A 24,694-nucleotide genomic window follows, 5' to 3' on the forward strand; every position below is an offset into this window, starting at 1 on the left:
TGGGGCCATCCAACCCTGCTTCAGAGTCTCCCAAGGGTATACTTAAAATAGTCACAGATGAGGAAGTATATGTGACAGCCCTGACATTTTCTTTTTCATTTTGGAAGTAGGAATGTATGAATATCAATTGCATGTTTTTAATAGTGAGACATAAGGCCCATTTCCATGGTGAAGATATTTCCTTAAACCCTAGAATGAATGAATTTCCAGACTGGCAGGCCAGCAAGTCCCAGAGTACAGAAGCAGCCTGCTAGCACAAAGTGACCTCCCTCACCAAAATCATCAGACCAGGAGCTCCTGGGTTTAACTTCAGGAAAGGAATTAACACTTACTGATGGCCTATTATTATGTGCAGGGTTCTTAATATTTATTATTTGATCCTCAAAAAGACATTGTAGTTAAAAGCAAGGGTTCAATCAGATTAAGTGTACATTCATGTGTTTCAGCATTTAAAACAGCAACGCGAGAATCCATCCATGAATGATTGGAAAAGCAAAATGTAGTCTATGCACACAATGGAATATTATTCAGCCTTGAGAAGGAAGGAAATTCTGATATGTTGTAACATGGATGAACCTCGGAGACATTCTGCTAAGTGAAAATAAGACAGTCACAGAAGGACAAACACTGTATGATTCCACATATATGAGGGACCTAGAGTAGTCAGATTCATAGATTCAGGAAGACGAATGGTGGGTGCCAGAGAGAGGAGGGAGCAGAGTTAGTATCTAATGGGCACAGAGTTCCAGGTGGAGAAGCTGAAAACAGCCCCAGAGAGGGACGGTGGTGATGGCTGTTCAATAATGTGAATATGCTTAATCCCTAGAATGTATGCTTAGCCATGATTAAAATGGGAAATTTCGTTATGAATATTCGATTGGACATAAAAATTTTAAAACAGGACTTTGACGAGTAGAGATTGCTCTTCTCATCTTACAGATAAGAAAACAGGCACAAAGGAAATCACTCAACCAGACTGAATGAGGGTCCCTCTGACTTCAGCGTTCTAGGTTCCTTTGCATTAGGCCACCCCTTTCTGAGCTTGTGGTAGCCCTGGCCTGACCAATGTGTCCCCAGCTCCAAGATTCCTTGGTCAAAGAATAGAGAAAAGTCCAAGAGAAATAGAACCTAGCTGTAGCTTAGACCCCAGAGGAGTAGGTGTGGCTGGGGCTTGAATTATGGGGCTAAAAAGTGAGAATTGTGCCAACATTTAAAATTATGAAATGAGGAGCTCCAGGCTTCCTCTAATCCAGAATGATTATCTTCACTGCCGAGCATCCAATTTAAATTCATTGTGTTTAATACAAAGCCCCAGCACCAGAGCAGACTGTCTCCCGACATGCAGTTGCCATGGAGACTGGAGATGATCCTCAAAGGGAGCTGTGTGGCAGAGGGAACGTGGCTGCCAACGTCTGAGAGGCAAACGGGCCTGTGGAAGCCATTCTAAAATAGGGCTGCACAGAGAGGTCCTTTGTCGCCCAACTCCTCAACAAAGCTCCTTCTAATCCCAAAGTGGGAAAGTTTACAGGCCAGCAGGCCACAGTGATGTTTATTAAGCATCCAGGCTGCCCACAGATGCCACAGAGGAGGGACGATCAGCAATCTGGAATGAAACATGTGTAACCCCACTTGCTCTGTTCCTCATCTGTTTTGGCATTGTCAAAGCCCTCACTAGTCCCACGGCGAGGTGGTGACAGTGCCGTGAAGCTGCTGAGGCAGGCTGCCAGGCCCCCTCCCTGGAAACTGGTGTCAAGGAATTGGGGCTGCGAGGCCATGGGAGGCTGGCAGCCTGTCCTGCACATATATGCCTGGTGGGTTATTTCACCTCCGCGACCCAGTTTGCCACTTGTGAAGGAAGGATAACAAGACCTGCCTGAGCAGGGCTTCAAGGACAATGGACACAGAAGCACTCTAACCAGTAGATCTGAGGCACAGGCCAGTGCTCAGGGGCATCCCCACTACAGGGGGAGTCAGCAGGCGGATGGAAACCAAAGCTTCGGGTCCCATGGAGAGACACATGCCACCAGATGCCAGCTGGGGTCTGGAAGGCAGGGGCTGAGTGTGCCCCACTTGGGACACTACATTTCCCACAAGGCAGGAAAAATCCACTTTCTGGTGGCCACTGAGTCTAGGACACAGAGATCCTGAACCAGAGCACTCTCCTGAATCCAAGTCCTGGCTTGGGCTAAGCCCAGCAAAACAGGAATCAAGGCAGTAAACCCCAAAAGAGAAGCAACACCCAGGCCTGGTGAGAAGAGCGGTACCAAAAAGAATGGACACCTGACAGAGGGAAGGGCAGATGGTGGCAATGGCTCTGTGTTCATAATTTCAGTTCATGAAAAGTTTTATCCCAGTCTAATCTGCTTGGGACACTCCAGCTTACCCACTGCTCTTCACTGACCCTAACTGGAAAACAAAAGGGGCATGGAATCTACTGTCCCCAATGATGTCATCATGTTTACTTTAAGATGTAGATTATTCAGGAGGCTGAGGCAGGAAGATTGTGAGTTCAAAGCCAGCATCAACAAAAGTGAGGTGCAAAGCAACTCAGTGAGACCCTGTCTCTAGATAAAATACAAAACAGGGCTGTGGATGTGGCTCAGTGATTGAATGCCCCTGAGTACAATCCCCAGTATCAAAAAAAAAGAAAGAAAAAGAAAAAAAAGATGTGGATTATATGAAGCCCACACATGTACATCAATATCTATAATCATGTTATAGATTTTCTTCCTCCAAGTAACTTGAGAAAATGTTTACTCTTAGCCAACTGGAAGTGACCATGCTAAAGATTGAGTTTATCAAGTGCTTGGTTCATAAGCTCTGTTCACAGTCCTCTAATTTTCTTATTTAGAGCCTGCACTAAAAATGGTTGCATTCAAGGACAAAGATTAACTAAAACAACTTTGAAAATGAAGAACAAATTTGGAGGACTTACACTACCTGCTTTCAAGACTTACTGTATGGCTACAATAATCAAGAGAGTGAAGTACTGGTGTACAAAGACAGATAAATAGATTAAAAGAACAGAAGAGAGAATCCAGAAATAGGCCTACATGTATATGGTCAACTGATTTTTGACAAGGGATAATCTTTTCAACAAATGGTGTTGGAACAAATGGATAGTCACGTGCAAAAAATTATGAACCTCAATCCTTCCCACATGTCATTCACAAATTAACTTAAAATGCATGCATAAATAAACTTAAATGCATCGTAGACCTAATTGTAACAGCTAAAATTATAAAATTTCTAGAATAAAACTACTGCAGTGTTCATGTATCCCTCAAAAGTTCAAGTGTTGGAAACTTAATCCCTAACTTCATGTTAATGGTTTTGGAGGTGGGGCCTCTGGGAAGTAATTAGGATTAGATGAAGTCATGAGGGTGGGGCGCCATGATAGCATTACCGGCTTCATAAGAAGAGGAAGGAAGAACAGAGCTAGCACACTGGCTCTGTCTTGCCTGTGTGATGCTCTCTGCTATGTCATGATGCAGCAAGAAGGCCCTCACCAGATGCTGGTACATGTTCTTGGACTTGCCAGTCTCTAGAACCGTGGGAATAAATTTCTATTCTTCACAAATTATTCAGTTTGTGGTATTTAGTTATAGCAACAGAAAATGAACTAAGACAGAAAGTAGTGGAGAAAAATCTTTAGTGACTACAGATTTTGTAAAAAATTCTTGATTACAACACAAAAAAGCATGAACTATAAAAGAAAAAAAATCAATAATCTACACTTCAAAATTAAAAACTTTCATACTTCAAAAGATACTGTTAAGAAAATGACAAGGTTAAATAACAGACTGGAAGAAATTATTTGCAAAACGTATAACCAACAAAGGACTTGTAACCAGACTATGTATCTTACAATTCAGATAAAAAGAAGACCAGCAACTCAATTAAAACATGGGCAAAAAGTGTAAACAGATACTTCACCAAAGACACAGAGGTAAACAAGCACATAAAAATATTCAATGTTAGTGATTAGGGAAATGCAAATTAAAAGCCCAATGGGATATTAATTCACATCTACTAGAATGGTTAAAATGAAAAAGACTGAGCATAACAAGAGATAGCAGAAATGCAGAGCAACTACACAGGAATATCAACTGTGGCAACTGCTTTGGAAACCAGTATGGCGATTTCTTAAGAAGCTGAACATAATCCAGCAACTAAGACGTTCCACTTCTAGATCACTGCCCAAGAGAAATGACAGCTTATTTCCACACACACGTGTGTACATGAACGTTACCATAGTAGCTTTATCTGTAATAGCCCCAAACTTACTGATGTTGAGGGAAAGAAACCAGATCAAAAAAGGAATACACACTGTATCATTCCATTTACACAAAAATGCTAGGAAATGCAAACGAATCTATAGTGACAGAAAACAGATTATGGAAAACAATCTCAAACAGAATGAAAGTCCAAAGGAAAGAAAGAAAAATAAAAAACAGAACAGGGATTACTTGGGACAGAAGCAGGGTTGGAAGGAGAAGACTGCAAAGAACATAAAGAAACTGGGGGTGAGGATGTACTTACTATATTAATTGTGATGACTTCATAGTGTATACATATGTCAGAATGTATTAAACTTTATACTTTAAAATATGCAATAGTACATCAGTGATACGTCAATCAAGTTTTTTCAAGTAGCGTGTACATTAAAAGAAGAGTGGCTTCTCAGGTTATCTATTTATGACCTCTTACTTTCTCTACATATTCTTCCCAAGAACAGAGCTCATCACCATATAACATGTTTAATTTTATTTTTGAATATTAATTGAGAATGTTGTGGAGGGTTTGAATCTAAACAGGAAAGTTTTTCTGGATTAGGGATTGGGTTAATTCATCTCTAATGGCATAAATGTGTGCATAAATGTGCAAGGGAGAGGGTGCCAGGGTGTGGGATGAGAAGAAAACACTGGTCAGTGAGAAGGTCTCACTATTGCCGACCCATAGTTTTATCTTTATATAGTCATTCATTAAGTATAGGTTTTAAGTTTTCATTAATGAGAAATAAAAAAAAGGAGAGAAAAACACAGTTGGTTGCAGTGATAACCCAAGGGAAGGAGGAGGCTGAAACCATCCAGGGAAAAGAGGGAACAGCTACGCCAACGTCCACCTGGTATGATCCATTCCAAGACACAACCTTGTGTTGAACACAGCAATGTGCCAACTTTGGAGGTGACCTTAGAAAAGTTTGGGAGAAAATATATTTTCAACTGAGATTTTTTAAAGTTTTCCATAAGGTCACATTCACGAAAATTTTTTTGAAATGCTAAAAAGTATGCAGGCATGGGCTGGGATTGTGGCTCAGTGGTAGAGCGCCTGCCTAGCACGTGTGAGGTACTGGGCACTGGGTTCGATCCTCAGCACCACATAAAAATAAATAAATAAAGGTACTGTGTCCATCTACAACTAAAAAAGACAAGTAGGCATTTGAGAAAAGAAAAAATGAAGAAAAATACATAATTCATATGCAATATGTATCACTGAAGTGCACATAGAGCACATAACATCTTTTCTTCCCTTTTTCCTTTTTAAACTCAAGGATGAGAGCAAAATGCAGGGTTTCTTGTACTAGATATGAATGGTTTCCAAGATGCACACAGGTGTTTTTTCTATTCTGAACTCAAAGATTTTAAAAGACATCAACCTTTCTGTGTTGATAGATATTTTGCAAATATTCTTTGTCCTGGGAACTAAGAAGCTGCTTTGTCACCAAAGGAGGTCATTTCCACTATAAATGCAAAAATTGATAAGAGAGTTAGATCTCTCAGGAAGATCAACCTGGCTTACATTCTGGGCAGCCAATTAATGTCCAGGTAGGATGAGAGTTGCCAGTGAGGTTTTGCTAGCAAGATAAATGGTTTGAGGCAGGACATCTTTAAATACTGGCAGAGTTTATAACCAGCTCTGTTTGCTTTTATGAGAAAGAGAAAACAGAGAACATCACCTAGAATTTGTCACCATTACGATCAGGTTCTGTTTGAAATCTAAAATACACAGAGACCCTAACGGCAGAAATGGAATCCCAATTTTCCAGTTCCTATTTGATGTTTAACAGTTTACTATGTACACTCCGGAGGAAACAGCTCGAGTGGCTTTTTAAGGGGTCTGTCTTCGATCAATACGATCCATTTATTTATTTATTTATTTATTTATTTATTTATTTATTTAACGAACACTCATTTAATGCTTAGTGAGTACTAAGTACTAGTTTTGAGTTCTTACAAGGAATGCACATAAAGTACCAGTATAGTCTTCATTTTCCAGGTAAGGAAATGGAGCTCCAGGAGATATTAACTTGCCCAAATCAGACAACTAGTGACAGTGGAGCTGAATTCCTGTCCAGGACGCTCTTCACAACCTCCAGGCTGAGCCGACAGTTACTGCTTTGGATGTCTACTGCATGCCCAGACTAAGCCATCTGTGAGCCTGTGGGGAATGACAGGTTCAGTACGGATTGTGGTCTCACGAGAGACCAACTCAACATGGGAAACAGTCGGAAGGCCTCAGGACGATGCATGATGTCAGCTGGAGAGAAGCGGGACCCTGCGGCTGAATTTGCTCGAGAAGGGCCACAGGGTGACTGAGCGTGGAAGGAGGGCTCTGTGGACAGGTGGGGAGTGGCAGCTGGGAGCAGGGACGTTCACAGGGGCGGGCTGATGTGCTGGGCCCTGCAGGGAGCAGCTGGTTGAGAGGGATGCATGGCGTGGACAAAGTCAGACGAGGAGTCATCCAGGGTGAAGATCCAGAAATTCAATGTCGATGTTTTTGACAACAAAGAGGCATCGCAGGTGCTCTAGTGGGGACATGGTACAAGGCAGAGAGCTGTGAGGTGATAGTAGCTAAGGTTATTTGTTATTTAAAAAAATGGAAGTGTGGAGGGCTGGGTTGTGGCTCAGTGGTAGAGCGCTCGCCTAGCAGGCGTGAGGCCCTGGGTTCGATTCTCAGTACCACATAAAAAAAAATAAAGGTATTAGGTCCACCTATAACTAAAACAAGAATATTAACAAAAATGAAAATGTGGAATCTTTTCTTTCTTTTTTTTTTTTTTTTTGTAATTGTAGATGGACAGAATGCCTTTGTTTATTTTTACATGGTGCTAAGGATCGAACCCAGGGCCTCGAACACACTAGGCAAGCGCTCTGCCACCGAGCTACAGCCCCAGCCCAAAATGTGTACTTAAACAGGTTTAAGTAGTTAAAGCAAAACTGGCAAGCAGAGTCATAGCAGGGTGAAATGTCTATAGGACCACCCTGTTAGTACAAGTGGCCCTGGGTGGCAGGAAGACTTCTAAGATGACTCATGACTGCCACCTCTATGGTCCCTCTTACTGAGCGGGGAAGGGACCCATGAAAAGGTCGTGTTCTGTGGCACAATGATTTCAAATAAGGGAGCTGACCCACCATGGGTCTAAACTAATCATGTGAGCTTACTGGAGCTCATCCAGGGAAAGGGCTCTTCTTGCTGAGAGAGATTCCGGCCAGGGGCTTGACATGGGAGAGGGATTAGGGGTGAGAGCATCAGTCGCTGGCTTTATGATGGAGCCGGCACATGGCAAGGTCTGTTGGCAGCATCAAGGAGCTGAGGACCCTTGGCTGAGGGCCAGCAAGGAAATGGGGACCTCAAGCCCAGAATTGCAAGGAACTGAATTCTGCCACCACCACATGGGGTGGGAGGGAACCCTGAACTCCAGAAGAGAATGCAGCCCAGTGACACCCTGATGGTAGCTTGCAAGTCCATGTGGGGACAGTGGACCTGGTCACATCGTGCCCAGGCTTCAGACTAGAGAACTGTGAGCTAATAAATGGGCATTTTAAATAGCTAAATTTGCAGTAATTAGTTACACAGAAGAAAACTAACACACCCACAGCAAGCAGACTAGACAACACTGGGAAGGGTAGAAGGGATGTCCCCCAGGTGTCTGGGGAGGGGAAGCCAAGTCATGAAGCACTTGTAGTACTCTCTGGTGGGACTGTGGGTGACTCAGAGAAGAAAGTGATCCCAACCAGCACAGTTGGTGGTAGGGGGGTGGGTGTGTGTGTGAAGGTGAGGACTGATGCCCAGAGAAAACCAGCCAGGGTGCCAGAGCAATTTCCCTGTGAAGCCAAAGTGGGCAGATCTTTTCTCAAGAACTCAAGAGACAGGAAGACAGGCCTGGGATGGAAGTTGGCAGACCCTAACATTTATTTTATGTGTATTCTGCATCAAGCACTGAGTGAAATATTTGTCATACACTACCTCATTAACCCTCGCAATCACCATTTATAAACGGTGCAGGCGGTCCCGTTCTGAGGCACCGACAGCAATGTTAGCCCTGCAGGGGGAAATGCTGCTTTGCAGAGCCACCATCTTAGGTGGGCAGGGAGTTTGTCAGCTGCTGCCTAAGAGGTCTCAGTTCCTTGACACCCTCATCTGGCCCAGGCAAGTTTAGAGTCATATAGGGTGAAGGAAAGTATGTGTATACAGCCAACCCAGAGGTCACAGGCTGTCTGGAAGGAATGACTGTCCAGTCAGTTCTGGGGTTTCAGGAGACCCCGCGTAGACTGGTAAAAAAGTTAGTTTTAGACTGAGAAACCTGCATTCTGGTCCATCCGTCTTTGGAATTGGGGGCAACTCATTCATTTTCTCTGTGCCTCCTATCAGTGAGAGAGTGGGCTCATGATGTCTAAGGTCCCTTCCAACATTTCATATTAATGAAGAAATATGTGAACTTGGGAACACCAATTAATAAGCAAGACCACATAAGCCTGGATCGACACAACCAGGAAATATCACAGCAGAGTTTCAAGACTCAAAGATAGTTTGGCCAGAATTAAATAGAAATAGAATATTGGAGTCAAAGAAAAAGAAGAAAGGAAATGAGTGGCATTTAAAGGTTAAATACCAAATTTTAGAGGCAAAAACAATCTGCCCAATGGATAATGGGATCCTAGGTAAGGATGCTGGCGGGATGGACACCAAAGGGAGTTCATTTATGTGTTTATATCCATTTCTGTGGTATATCTCAGGATCCCAGCCCAGGGGCTCCTCTGCAGTGGAGAGGGGGAGGGAGGGCCAGAACCCTCTGCTGGGGGTGAGACATGGCAAGTCATTCTAGCCTACGCCACTAAATGTCCACCAGGCTAATCCCATGCTGGACAAGCACTTTCTTGTTTGGATTTGGCTTCCTCTGTAAGTTTACTGTAAGATCTCCTACTGATGCTTTCTGAGTTCCTGGGAGGCTGTCTCTATGACTGCACAACCCCTGGCACAGTCTTGGCCCTCCAGGAAGTGGGCCAACTCCAGCCACTCTTCCACTTGATGACAAATCCACCACTGCCAACTTCTCTCACCATGATGATCCCTATGGGGATGGACAGAAGGGCAGAACATCATGCCAGGGATGCTTAGCAAGTATAGGGGATCTAGGCCCTAGGCTGGGGTTCGGGCGCCCAACTCTAGGACTTTGGAATGTGAATGGAAAGAGAGAAGCAAATAAGACAGGCAAAGGTCTCTTTCAGAGATTCAGGTGTCAGCCCTGGCATATAAGGTGAGGGTCAGATGGGCATCATGGTATGGCCAGGTCGCTGGGCCATTCCAAACACCAAGAAAGTTTCTGAATAACCTTCCTGCCAGTGATCACAAGCACCAGGGATGCTTTAAAAAAACACATTTAGGGGAGGAGGCAGGCCTAGAGACATGACTTAATTGGTCTGGGCTGGGGCCTGACACTGGCATCTGTTAAAAATTCCCCAAGTGGTTCTAATGTAATTTGCTTCCAAGGGTTGAAAACCACTGGCCTAAACTGTGTTCTTAAAATATTTTTGGAGGAGAGGGAGGCAGGGAAGGTGTGCAGGAATTTTTCAGGTGTTGAGCCTGTTCCTTCTATACCAGTTTAGCGAAGGGGCTAGTGCCTCCAGCTAAAAAGACTGATTCTGTATTTTCACCTGGCCATGAGAACCACTGGTCAAAAGCCCGTATAAACATTCTTTGTGATGTAATATTAAATATGTACCAAAGAATAAATGTTAACTTCTATGTAGGTTAAGGAATACTGACACAAGGGCCCACAACCTGACTGTAATCCCAGAACTTTACCAACACAGTTGGCTCACTGGATCCCCTCAGTCTCCTCCCCTTGCCTCCCACAGCTGCCTTCTAGAAGAGCCTCAGTATTATCAGCAAGCAGGTGGTCCTGGCACCTCTCTGTAAACACTGCTTCTGGCATTGGAGGATGAGGCCTGCAGGTTAGAGGGGAAGAGGGAGGTGGTGCCTGGGGCAGGGAGGACGATCAAGTGACCAGGCTGTGAGCAGGGGAGCCAGGCAGAGCCTGTCGCAGCCTCTGAAAGAGGCTGAGGCGTGGAAGGCGTTTGCTAAAGTGCTGGAGAGAAATCCCTTCAGGCTGAGTACAATGGAGACCCAGATGCTCGTTGCAAAGCCAGGCTCTCAACTGTTTTGTTTTTCCAGCCCTGGCTGCTGCTGCCAAATCCATAAGCACCCAAAAGCTGAGAGGGTGCAGGGTTCAAGACCTGGAGGATCTGTCTGATAAGCACAAAAAGATGCAACGTGATCCTTCCACCTCTCTTGGCTAATGGCTCTGGGAGCTTTTCCTTGGGTTTATTATTCTATTATAATAATATGCTTCGGGTGAGTCAGACTTTCTTGGTGTGAGCTGAACGGGTGGGTGGCGGTCTATCAGGGTGCATGGCCTCTGCATGAGTGCCAAAGTGGAGTGAATAATTAAACCCACACGTCCCCATCAGTCAGCGTTCCAACAGGAGAGCATTCTCTCTTCCCAGGAGATTTTCAGGAACAGGAGGAACTGGAGGAAACAGGAAGAGAAATGCGGAGCTGTAGGAGCACCCATGTTGGAGTGGAGGGGAGGAGGGTGCAAGGGCAGGAATCCCTCCCTGGGAGGCCTGAGGCAGAACTCTGAGCAGGGTCTACTGAAGGGGTCCAGGAGGCCCGCTCAGGGGCTGGGTAACCTAAATAGAGGGCAACAGGAAGGCGGGGGCATAAGAACACATGTAATCTTGCTGAGGGGTATGGATGTAACAAAGGGTCTGTTTAGGTGACACCACCAATCAGGTGACCTGGAGGGGGTCTATAGTCTAAATTCTGAATAGTTAGTGCTTGATGGGAAGTGGGGGTGCCTGAGGCAGCTCAAACCTGCAGAAACTGGGAGGTCTGGGGCCTTTAATAACACAGGGTCCTTTCAGATGTTCTCTGGAGGGAGCCGACCTCAGTAGATGAGAGTGTGGAAAAGATCAAGAGTTACCTACCACTTTGCACAAAGATGCGTGTGCAGAGCTCTTCATCAGCTCTGAAGAGCTGAAGGCTCTCAGGGGAAAACCTGTCACTCCTGGCTAATGAGGCTCTGGCAGATGACAATGTGGAAAGTAAGACTGAGAAGGCTAGGCTGACCTCCATGAGGCTGGTAGACAGCATAGTGACAGTGTGGCATCTGGCCCTGAACTATAGGTCTCCCAAAAGCAGGGACACTAACTAATTTGTGGTACAAGGCCTGAGTATACTACCCCAGCATAGACTGGTGTCACTATCAGAGGCATGTCAATGTTAAATATTACAAACTGCTGGGAGCGCACGCTGTCACAGTTTGGAAAGCCGTTTGGCAGTATCCACTACAGCTCAATATTTGTGTGCCATATTATGACCTGACAATTCCACTCCTAGAAATATGCCCAACAAATTGTGCATGTTCATGTTTGCCAAAATTTGTGTACAAAAATGTTCATAGCACAATGTTTGTTATAACCTCAAACCAGCAAGGACCAAATGCCCACTGACAACAGAATGGGTAAATGCTATGTGGCATGTCACACAGTGGAATACTATAAAGCAACAAGAGTGAAAGAACCACAAACAACACACAACGGCATGGGTGAATTTGAGCAAAAGAAGTCAATGTAAAAGCACATCTGGCTTGATTTCATTTTCATAAAGTAAAGACAGTCAAAACCAATCTACAATGAATGTACTAAAAACCCCTGGCTCCTACAATTTAGATGGGCAAATTGTATGATACGTGAATTATATCTCAAGTTGTTATCTTTAAAAAATCTATAGTATTTAAAAAAAATACTCTAGTATTCTGACTATAGTCAGAATAGGGGTTACCCTTGATGGGGACAGTGACTAGAAGGGGCTTCTGGGTGCTGGCAACATTTGGTTAATCAACAGGGAGCTGGTTACAAGGGTGTGTTCAGTTGTGATAATTCTGTATACTTAATATCTGTGCACTTCTCCAGATGCATGCTATATTTCAACAAAAATGACAACAAAAAGAACCACAAATAAAACAGTCCTGGACTGGCCTGGCCTGGTGCATGGGATGGCAAGCTGGATAGGCTTACTCACTTTAGAAAGGTCCTAATTACCACCTGGGTACCACTCAAGAGGACCCCAAGTTCATGAGGATGGGGTTCCCCATTTCATTAGCAAGACATCACCTGCAGGGTCCAAGGGAGTTCTTAGAGGAGAGAGTAGGAGGATCTGCCTACCCCCACTCTTCCCTGGGCTGACTAGAGTTGCCTACTCTAGTCTGGTGTGGACCCAGAGCCAGAGAATATCCTTACCCCAACTAAGGCTGGGTCCGGGCTATTGTGACTCCTCATAGCTCAACCTTCCATGGGTCTGCTCCACAGACCTTGGACTGGGAAGAACGTGTCCTCATCTCAGGGAGATTGTTAGGCCATCTGCCTGGGGCAGGTGGGTCCATAGGGGCCAGCCTCTCCTACCCTTGCAGTCCCTGCCAGACTCCTCAAGGGTGGTCTTGAGGGGCCTCATCAGTTGCTGCCTAGCATTAGTAACACCTGAGCCCCCAATAAATGAATTCCAGGGGGAGATCCCTGAGCACAGGGGAGGAGTTCTCGAGGACCCCAAAGAGAGTTCTAGTGGGTTTTGAGGCTATGGGCCTACATAGGACATAGGACTGCAGCTTGGGGCTAAGAGCTGGTGAATTTCTTTCACCCAGGGAGCATCAGAGGCCAAGCCCACTGTAAACAATCTGTATAAAGAGATGCTGCCAGGGCTGGGGACTTGTGCCCCTGAGATTCTGATTCAATTCTGTTAAAAACAATCTCCTAGATGAATCTAATGCCCACTGGATGCAGAGACCCAGATGGACATACAGTATGTCTCATTCATTCAGCACATATTCATGGGTAGCCGCCCTAGCTCCAGGTCAGTGCAGGCTCTGGGAAAGCAGACAGATGCAGAGGCCTTGCCCCACATGTGCCCACTGTATGATGTCCAGAGAGGTTAGAACGCAACAGACCATTACAATGAAGAGCGATGACAGCAATGACAGGTATGGAGCCCAGGAAGAGTTAAGAACCCACTTGTGTGGCTCCTGATTCATATGCTTCACACACCTGAAATTTTGTATTCTACATTCAGGAATGTACAATAGCTTGGGCCCAGCTCAGAAAATGTTAACTATTGCTCCTGATAACTCACACTAAAAAGAGAACAACCAGTATTTTTCAGGTTGTTTATGAAACTAACAAGCTAGGAGAGGAAACAGAAAATAACTATGTCTCTTTGACAATTTCTGCTATCAAAACCAGCTAGAGGTGACTTTATAATCAGTCACACTCTGGGGATTCAATTTAGCTTATCATGCATAAACATGTCCACCAAACCAACTCATCCCTCCTACACAATAATAAACACCAGCTGATTCTCTTCTTCCTCTAGATCTGTGTAACATGACATAAAAGTATAAAAATAGCTGGGTGCAGGGGCACATGCCTGTAATCCCAGCTATTTGGGAGGCTGAAGCAGGAGGACTGCAAGTTCAAGGCCAGCCTCAAACTTAGTGAGACCCTCTGATGAAATAAAAATTTAAAAGGGCTGGGGGGTTGTAGTTCAGTGCTAGAACACTTATCTAGCATACATGAGGCCCTGGGTTCAATTCCCAGTGTTGCAAAAAAAAAATTTTTTTAATATATGAAAACAAAATCAGTTCCTGACCTGGCTACATGGGTACTTAATGCAATCAGCAAAACAGGTTTAAATTCTGTCTTTTAAATTGTCTATGCCATGTAACCAGGTCCCTATCCTAGATGCCATAAAAGCCCCTGGAGACGCCCTTCTTCTGGTAGCAATACAGTGGGAGCTGTATTCACATGCGTCTTATCTAGAGCAGCCCCAGAAGCAAGGAGGAAGCTGCTTTTGGCAAACAGGAGCATTACCTTGGTCCCGTGGTAGAAGTCATCCACGCAGGTGGCATTCATGAAGGTCTGGTGGAAGTGGGTGCTAGTGTCGATGCCTCCAGGGATCACCAGTTTCCCGGTGGCGTCAATCACCTTGGCCCCTCCAGGGATCATGAGCTCTCGGCCCACCTGCTGGATGATGCCATTCTCAATGTAGACATCGGCCTCGTGGGTGCAGTCATCATTCACCACCTTGCCTCCCTTGATGAGAACACGCACGCTGGCTGAATTGGCAAGCATGTTCCTATGGAAGGTGAGAGGGAGACCCGTCAAGGTCAAAGTTCCTTTCACAGTCACTAAGGCCCACCCGTTCCTATCAGAGCCCAACTCTGGTCAAGGTGAGCAAGGATGAGGAGAAAGAGATCCCTGAGCCTCAGAAAACTGGTCCTACAGCCAGCTGGGGTCACCAGCCTCTCACTGACCTCATAATGGGACTTAGTGGGAATCATGACACAGTGACAGTAAAGGGGAAGCTGGGGCCCACAAAAATATCACTTTTAACTTCCTGAAATGCTGTGAGTTCTAAAGCACTTTCATATCTATTATCTCATTTAGTTCCCCAATAACTCTAGGAGTTGCCTTTTACAGGTGAGAAAGCTCCAAGTGCTAAGGAATTTATGTTTACCAAGTAGCCAAGTCAACCAACAGGTCTTACATGACCAATGTCTCTGCTATGCCCCATGGTGTCCTAGAGACATCAGAGGCTCCTGGGGTGAGTCTCAACCAGATTCTCCAACCCTCACAGCTGCCTAATTCATGGCATTCTTGAGATGGATCCTTAGTTCAAACTCCAGTGTTGGCCCCCAGAAGGCTACCCTCCCACATGGTGCTCCACAGCCGGCTGCATGGTCAGCTCTTCTGAGAGCTGTTGAAAGCACCTGTGGCCAAGCCCCACCCCCACAGATTTGTGGGTCAAATGCAATCCACTTTTTTTTTTTTTTTTTTGGTTTGTTTGTTTTTTGGTACTGGGGATTGAACCCAGGGGCACTTAACCACTGAACCACAACCCCTGCCCTTTTAAAAATTTTAGTTAGACACAGGGTCTCACCAAGTTGCTTAGGGTTTTACTAAGTTGCTGAGGCTGGCTTTGAACTCACAATCCTTCTGCCTCAGCCTCCTGAGCTACCGGGATTAGAGACATGCGCCACCATGCCCAGCTGAAGCCCACATTTATACATGGCAAACTTCTTATTCTTTAGGACCCAATTCAACTGTTCTTTCTTCTAACTGTTCTTTCCTTGACTCTCTGTGTCTTCATAGGACTAAGTGCTTCTACAGCTCTGGATTCAGTCCCCACTGAGTGACTGAGGCCCTCAAGGCCAAATGGTATCAGTGATCTTTGCCTTCATCTCTTCACCCCTAGCCTCCCTCAGAGGGCTCTTGAAACTGGTGAGTAAAGGAATGGATAACCTCATCTACTTGTTGCACTCTGACACAACCAAAATGCTAAAGCACCTAGTAGGCCAATTCCATATTGGTTTACTGGGCTATTTTGCAACTCTATGTCCAAGATAATGCTCAGATTTTGAATACAGCAAATTACTGAGAACAGAGTGAAGGAAGCAACATATTGTCTCTCATTCTTGTCATTTCATTTTGTCTTCTACCAGGCAAGGGTCCAGGATGAAGAGGCCTACGGACCTGTGGAAGGGACTCCTCTTGAAAGGAGACATATCAGCTCTCTGCTCTCTGTCCTTGGCCTGTGTCCTGGACACAGTTGGCTTAAGCAGTTGGCTTATTCTTTGCCAAGTGGGCCAGGCTGGAGTGCATGGAATCTCAACACCAAGAAAGCTTTCAGGGCCCCCCGAGCCTTGAGCACCAGGTGCTCCTAAAGTGGCCGGCCCTTGGGGTGCTGCTCAGGGGAACAAGACAGGTGGCCAGGAGTGGTAGCTGTGCCCTGTGAACATCTGCTGTTTGCAAGGTATCACTCTGATCTCTGGGGAGATGAGACCTGCTCCCTCGTGTGGAAAGGCAGCGAGGCCATGGGAGGAGTCGAGCTGGGAGAGACTCGGGAGGAAGGGGACAGGCCACAGCCACAACTCTATTTATGGTCTGAAGCTGGGCACATTTCAGAGGATTATTTTGTCTCATGATTTGAAAACCAGAGTTTTAATTTCAGAAGCAATAATTTGGAAATGGGTTGGGTTTTCAGGTGCTGGACAAAGCTACTCTGACCAAATTTCTCTCTCTTTCTCTCTCTCTCTGAGTCATTCCAAAGTCAAGTTCAGGTGTGACTATGAAAAAAGAGGTCCAAGTTCTCAGTTTGCACTATAAGAGGGGAGTGTTGGTGGTGGCAGGGGTTGCTGAAAGACACACACCTGATCCCCTGTGCAAACACGAATCTTTACATTTCCAGAGCAGTTTCAGGGTAAAAGGAACATAGTTATTAAGTCCTTGTTGGAAATGACAACACTGGTTTGCTTCCATGTTCACAGCACATGCCTGGTGCACAACCAGGAAGTGTGGTATAGCAGGGATTGAGCTTTGCTACTCCAATCAAAGTCAAGAGCATCATCTTCAAGACAAACAAGAGCAATGACTCTTAGTTAACTAATACTGCACACCCAGCACTATCTGCATTTTAAATTCACAGCAACCCTACAAAATGGGAACAAGGGGGGCAAGTGTTCACCCCATTTGAGGAAAAGGAAACAGAAATTTGAAAAGTAACAGGAAACAGGAGCCCACGAAGGGTTACACAATTCCAGGAGTGGGCGTGGGCCTCAGACCAGGTCTGAAGGGCTGCAAGGAAGTAGGCAGAGTGAACTCTGCACAGAAGAGGCGTGGGTGATTCTTAGGGGCTTCATAGGTTCCTGTATTTTCAAAAATTGGTACAATAAATTTGTGTTGCCTTTTATTATCTGAGCATTTATGTTAAAGAGCTTTTTTCTTTCTTTCTTTTTTTTTTTTAAGTTAAAAAGAAACCAGAAATCCCAGAATGTTAACCTGATCCAGAAGAGGCCTGGCTATCCTGAAGAATAGAGGGGAGTTTTGGAATCTCCCTGACCAGGGATCCCATTCTCACAGGCTTGAACTAGTCCTAGAAACCCAGGCTGGACTGCACTCCTGGGACTACTGCAGAGGTAACTCATCTCAAAGACCCTACGAATACCATTAGCTTACGGTTATTAAGCACCTCCTATACATGGACATGGAGTTTTCGCTATGCCCATTATATTCACGGTCTTATTTAATCCTTACAATGCCTCACAGGCACCATGACCACTCCACTTTTACCAAGAGGATGCTGAGGCTTAGGAAAGTTAAGGAAACTTTCTCAAGAAAAAGTTTGTAAGAGTAGAGATTGAAAGCCAGACAGTTATCTTTGGAGCGGTTATGGGCTGAATGTTTGTATCTCCTTACCCGCAAATTCATACGCTGAAGCCCTAACCTCCAGTACAGTTGGCAGTATTTGGGGATGCAGCTTTTAAGGAATTTAAAGTTAAATGAAGTCATAAGGGTGGGGCCCTGATCCGATGGGATTAGTGTCCTTGGAAGAGAAGACATTAGTGCTCTCTCTTTCTCCATGAACACGAACAGAAGAAAGGCCATGTGAGGATACAGCCATCTACCAGCCAGGAGGAGAGTCCTCACCAGAAATGGGCCCTTAGACTTCCAGCCTTCCGAACTGTGAGAAAAATTTCCGTTAAGCCATCTAGTCTATGGCATTTTGTCATCGCAGCCCTAGCAGATGAACACAAGGTCTACTCTTAGCCTTGAACCAAGCTGCCAGTATGGAAGTGGGGTGGCTCAGTCCCCAGATCTTGAGCTGCCCAGAAGAACTACTTCAGAGTAAATCGTAACCCACCCTCGAGGCCTGATTCAACCTGGCACTGTGAGCTCCACCCTGGCCCCTGGCCCACGACTAGTTACAGGCAGTGATGTGGGCTACTTCATCAGAACCGCCTGTGGGGCTTCAACCTTTCAGGTTCACACAAGCTTTTGGCCTGAGCTGGCTTATTTGGATTAGATTGTAGCACAATTGCTTAACACATTCCCTACCCATGTGCACTCTGATAGTTCATAACGTCATTCCTTTCCACTGGAGACAACTCCTGCAAAAACACAGCCTGCTCTCTAGAAACTCAGCCGATTGGGGGAGGGAGGCGACTGCTTCACTAAGGGATTGAAGGGTAAGGAGGACACTTCTGGTCTAAGGACCTACACACTAATTTGACAGGTGTTGGTTTAAAACGGGGTTTTTCCCTGTGTACCAGGGGTCAGAGCTGGCAAGGGTGAGGCCAGCAGTCCTGTGGTCAATACTCTCCCACACATTTCTACATTTCCAAGTTACATAGGTCACAGATGCCCAACCCCTTCCCATTCCCGGCTGTTGACTGTTGATATCATTCTGCCCCTCACCTCCCCCGGACCCTCATTAGCACCTCATCCCTACAGCTTTTCCTGTTAGTCTTTGCTAAACTAAACAAAGAAAATGTCCCTGGCATTTCTCTCTGCAGCGTATATGTGGCCTGTGCATGGAGTTTGGGGTGTCTGGGTGGGGTGGATACACTGCACCTCTCAGGAGAGTCCCCCCCAAAGGGAAGGATTTAAGGGCAATCATAATATAGGCTCTGAAACACTAAACACCACTGGCTGGCTGTCTCCCTCTGCTCTGATGGAGGCCCTGTATCCAGAGAGCACTCTTGTCACTGGTTGTGGTCAGACGGAAATAGAAGCTCTCCAGAAGGTCAGTATCAGATTTACCAATTAATGATGTTTCAAGTCACCAGGTTTATTCTAAAAGGCAGTAAGTGTGAAGACAGAGCCAGTCATCTGGCCCACTGGGTCACTGCATGCTATGACTGCATGCTTATGCGACCCATCCACCAATCCTAATTCCCAGTGTGATGGTTCTCAGAGGCGGGGCCTTTGGGAGTAATTAGATCATGTGGGTGGAGCCTCATGAATAGGATTAGTGCCCTTATTAGAAGAGACAGAAGAGATCTCTCTCTGCCACACGAGGAAACAAGAGATCTGTCCCCTAGCCAGGAAAAGAACCCTCACCAGGAGCCAAATGACAGGCACTTTGACCTTGTACCTCTCAGTCTTCAAAACTGTGAGGGAATGAATGTCTAGTCTATGCTATTTTTGTTACAGCAGCCAAACAGACCATGATATTACACTGACAGAAATGAACATTATAATCATATCATCATTAAGGAACAACTGGGCCTTAAAATAAATGTCACTTCTGTTAAAGACGTCTGGCAATATCACACATGCCCATATGTTTAACAAAAATTTTGATCATTCAGCTATTTTGTCTATGCAAACAAAAGAATCCAGAACACATGTCTGTTCTCTCAGTCAGAAACGATTAAAAATGCCAAATAGTTGAAGCTACAAGAATAAGTCAGAAGTATGAAATTCCAGAACAGCACAGATTCATCCAGTTTACCATCACTTTCCTTCCAGTCCCCATATTTTATCAAGTGACCTTGAACTGAGGGGCCCTCGTCCAGGACTAGCAGTGTGTTGGTATACTGCAGATACAGGGATCTGAAGAATTTTACAATTTATTCAGGGAAGCAATGATGCTTTCCACAGCAAGATGGTGGATATTTTTGCTATGCCAAGATTTATCCAACGGTACACAGCTTGCATCCTCCGATTTCCTGATTCTGTGGCATAGAGTTATTATGTTCCTGAACCAGTTATGGTTTACGGCTATGGCGATGTTTGATGCTGAAACTGGGATTTCTGGGTGGGGACAATACTTTAACCAGGGAGTGAGGGCTTGAATGAGAGAGCGGCACATGTTTAAAATAGTAACACTTTTTGCTATCCAACAACGACCTTGCTGGATGACAGATCCCTGCTCCCCATCCTTTTTAAAACAGCCACTGAGCTGTTCCCATGTGAACAGCACAGGAAGCATCCTGCTGAGCGGACAGTCAAGGTTGTGCCAGCTACCACATGCCTGTCCACGACATGCGAACACCCTGCACTCCTACAAGGCGTACAGTGTGGTTCTGCCAAGGAAATGCCAACCCCATCGCTGCATTTTGGAATTGTCTGCTTCTGTCATCACCTTCCCTGTTTCCTGTGTCTGTGGGGAAGTGTGAGACAAGGGGAGCCTGAACGGTCTGTCCTGCACAGCTGGCCCTGCCAGCAGCTCAGCTGGAGTCTGCACAGACACGCGGGACCAGAAAGGTGCAAAGGGGACCCTTCCTGCAATAAAGACCTTAAAATAAACTTGATGGGTATTGGTTTAAGACATGGATTTCCTCTAACAGGCACGGTTTGACTCACATTCCCTCTTTGGATTGAATCCAGAGAAAAATGTGTGGTTTATATTAACCTGACACTGTGCTGTCAAAAGAACCTGCAAGAGAAGAGAGCTACCCAACTGACGTGACACGAAGGACTTCTGACAGGGAGGTCAACCCTCATGGCCACCTGGGTGGCAACTCAAGGGCAGGTGAAGCCAGCACAGGTGGCAGAGGATGCAGGCTGGCTCCAGGCAGATGACACTTCTAAAGGATCAAAAGGCACCCGGCACACTTGTTTGGGAACCCTGACCCACAGCTATTTTCCTTCTGATCAGTGGCTTTCACAGCCTTCTCTCTGTTCTAATTTAGAGCCAGCCCTAAGGGGATGGGGGACGTTGGCACTTGCAGCACCCTAGGGTCACTCAGGAAAGGGATTCTCTTTGAGTTGAAACATGACAGCAAATCAAAGTTTCGACGGATCCCCAAAGCCAAAGGGGAAGTCTGAGATGAGTGGCACACGTCGAGGGTCTAGATTAATACATCGAATTAAAAAAAAAGAGTAAATTGCTTTCTAAATTTAGAAAGCACTAAATAATATTTAACTAATATCAAAGCACAGTGTAATGTTATAATTCTTTATTTTTCTAAAACCTTCATTTCAATTATTTGCTTTTATGTGGTGCTGAGGATCAAACCCCAGTGCCTCACACATGCTAGGCAAATGTTCCACCACTGAGTAATCAGATCATGTGGGTGCAGCCCTCTTCATTGATTTGATCAACTACTGAGTAGATTTTATATTTATGAGGCTGGAGGTGTAATTCAGTGGTGGGGCCTGTGTTCAGCACGTGCAAGCGCCTGGGTTCTAACTCTAGCACCAAACACAATTAAACAGAATAGAATAAAATAGTATTTCTGACATCCAAGTAAGGCATACAGAACAATGACACAAAGACCTTCGGACTTAGCACAGCCGTCATCCAAGTCCCCGCACCTTATTCATCCAACCCCATGTCCTCCTTCTCAATTCCCTAGTGCATTTATATGAACTAATGACCAATAACAATCAGGTGACCAGTAACAAAAAATAGATCACAGCTATTTCTGCCCCTATGACCTCCTCTCCCAACAACCTATCTTGGCTGCTCTGTGAGCAAGTTCTTCACTACCCACCTCTCGGATGCTTTCCAAAGCAGGCAGAAATTTGAAAACCTATTGGAGAAGCAGGGGCATTTTAGTATTATCCAAATACTCACTGGACCATTCTTCTAGGATGTTCCACATGCAGCAGGAACTCAGCCTGTCCAAAACTAACCCCACTATCAATAATCATGGCCCCCAGAAACCTGGAACTCTTTCCAGAGTCAACCCAGGACTAGTAGGGAAACCTGGATACCAGGGACTGGGACAGGATGATACACCAACAGGTGGAAGCGTAGCACATGGACAGAGGCTACAGAGAGAGGCTGTGGCCAACGTTACATCCACCACGAGACACCCTGGGTCCATAAACATATTTCAACGCCAATGGCTACTCAAGAGGCCTCTTAATGCCCCACCAGGTCCTTCTTCATGAACAGACCTACAAGATGGCGTGTGCCATTCTGGGGAAGGACTGGCCCAGTGTTTGTAATTAGGGACCATGAAGTATCTGCAACCAGAACACTACCACCACCTTTGTCACCGCTGCAGGGAAGTTAGGAGAAGAGCAAGTTGGTCAGGGGAGGGCAGGATTACAGTTTGGAGCCAGGAACAGCCCCTTTCAGGACTGTCAGAGGAAAGGGAAGGTAAACATGATCCCAACCTCATCACCTGATCATTCAACACGTAAATGAGGGCTTGTTCCTGAGATGGTTTACAACACAAGCTCAAGGGCTGGGGTTGTAGCTCAGTGGTGGAGCGCTTGCCTGGCATGTGTGAGGCACTGGGTTCGATTCTCAACACCACATTAAAAAAAAAAAAAAAAAAAAGGTCCATTGACAACCAAAAAAAAGTTAAAACAAAACAAAACAAAAAAAAACAAGCTTAAGGATGAAGGACTGCTACAAATCAAGCCTGAGAAATGGTGCCTGGCCGGCCCAGCAAGAGTTGAGTGAAACGGCTTCTGGGAAGGTGAATGTAAATCCAAGGGGTTGAGTCCTTCATAGGCTAAGATCCAGTAAGAGGTTTTAATCCCATGGGTTCATCTGGATTGGCCTGGCTCAGCGCGGCAGGGCGTAAAGAGCAAGCACCATCAGTGCGCACAGGACAAAAGCTAAATTCCCAAGGATTAGCTCTGAGAGGGTGGAAAGAAATGGAGCCATAAAGCACTTGTTCAACAAGATTAGCTCAAAGGCGCAGAAGAAAAACCAGCAGTTGTCCCTGTCAGAAGCCAAAGCTGAGTGAGCATGGGTGTGTGTTGGGATAGGTCAGGCTTAGGCGTGTGTTGGTGCACGTGTACCCAGGTGTGCGTCCAAGCCCAGGGGTATGGAGCACTGACTGTGGGCATTTTGGCAGAAGCCTGGCTTCTTGTAGGTGTCACTCACTCATCACCATCAGGAGGTTACACCTGAGGCTCAGGGAGGCTGAATACTGGGAAATGTAAGTATGAATAATCCCACTTCCACGGGCCCAGTTCCTGCAGAACCTTGAGAAGGAGAGACAGGGGTGTGCGTAGAGGCGTGATGAGGACCTCAGGCTTTTGGCTGAAGCTTTAACCAGAGAATACCAGGTGGCCAGTAGAGTCACCACCCCTGACAATCCCCTGGCAGATTCCTCAGCCTTGCTGAGCTTTCCAGACCCTCACCAGCTGTCCCTGAACCCAGAAAGAATTCCATCAACTCCCTTGGAAGAACGGCAGCTGCATCTCCAAGGCCTCCAGTGGCCCAGAGTGGCTGCTTCCCAGAAGGCCAGCCAAAGGGTGGAGGGGTCGGTGCCCCACTGTGGGAAGTGGTGGGGCAGACTCTTCTCAGTTTGAGACTAGGTTCACAGATGGGGTATGCTAGCTGCGTATATATCCTCTGCACTTTTCTATAGGTCACGGTAGAAAAAATAAATAAACACCTTTTCCTAAGTATAAAGGTACCACAAGTCTAGGCCACTTGACAAATCTGGATTTGGGAGGAAATTGAGCATGAATATAAAACTCCTATTTTTTCTCTTTTAAACTAAAAATTAGTATCAACTAACTACAGCTATATGAAATGTCTTTCAAATAATAATTGAGGGAAATAAGCAGATATAAAATAGTAAATACGACTTTGTTCACATAATATTCAAGAGTAAGCAACAAGTGAATTAGAGTTTAGGCATATAATGGTAAAACCAGGTCATGATGATCGGAAAAGTCAGGAGAGTGGGGTTCTGTCTGGTGGGGAGGGAGGGGCTCTTGGGAGGAGGGACTTCACAAAGGCTGCAAGTGTCAGGTACAAGAGTGACACAGACATCGGCTTCGAGTTAGTCTTTAAACTACATATATATCTTCTGCACTCTTTTGTATGTAATTCATCAAATATTTAAAGATTTAAAAAATCTTATAATAATTGCATGCATATACAAATATATGTCAAGTATTATCAAAATCAAAACTTGCCCACAAAAACAGACCCAATGAGAATAAACAAGGGTTTGTGTTGAGGGGTTATAGGTGATTATTTCCCCCAAGAAAATACTGTTTGCCAGGTGCAGAGGCAAATGCCTGTAATACCAGTGACTCTGGAGGCTGAGGCAGGATGATAGCCAAGTTCAAGGCCAGTCTTAGCAGCTTAGAGACCCTGTCTCAAAAAATAAAAGGGCTGGGAATTTGGTTGGGTGGTAGAGCACCCTTGGGTTGAATCTCCACTATGGCAAAGAAAAAAACAAAGTAAGCCTTGTAATTTTAAGCCATGTCAGACTTTTATCATTTGGAAAAAATTGCAGTAAGGTGGAAATTTCCCCTCCTTCTTTTCAAGAAGTCTTGCCCTCACCATGCCACCTTCTGGACGATTTCAAGAAAGGGCTGTTTGACACTTGAAATTAAATAGATTTCAGAGGGCACCTGCCATCTCCTGTGAGATGTAGGACTCCTTCAGAGTGCCAGGACCAGGTAATTTCATCTTGTGCTTAAAATGTGTTTCCCCCAATTGAAGCTGCTTTTACCTGACAGCCAAGAATGCTGTGCCCAGGCAGAGATGTCCCTATCCCTGTGACTGCCTCTGCTAGCTGCCTTCTCAGGGCCTCTGTCACCCTCTTTCCTGAGGTATGCTCACCCCAATCCAGAATTTCTGAGCCTGA

The 24,694-nt window shown here is 45.4% G+C and overlaps 1 protein-coding gene across 1 annotated transcript in view; it reads right to left on the reverse strand.

The window, feature by feature from the left end:
• The window catches only part of Dpysl5 (dihydropyrimidinase like 5), an 86,978-nt gene that overhangs the window by 34,054 nt on the left and 28,230 nt on the right, over window positions 1–24,694 (reverse strand). The window contains exon 2 of the mRNA XM_047522749.1: window positions 14,208–14,472. Coding sequence (XP_047378705.1) covers window positions 14,208–14,468 — 261 coding nt within the window. The 5' untranslated portion in view covers window positions 14,469–14,472. The remainder of the gene's footprint in view (window positions 1–14,207; window positions 14,473–24,694) is intronic.

This window comes from Sciurus carolinensis, chromosome 13, assembly GCF_902686445.1.
Source record: "Sciurus carolinensis chromosome 13, mSciCar1.2, whole genome shotgun sequence".
Taxonomy (NCBI): domain Eukaryota; kingdom Metazoa; phylum Chordata; class Mammalia; order Rodentia; family Sciuridae; genus Sciurus; species Sciurus carolinensis.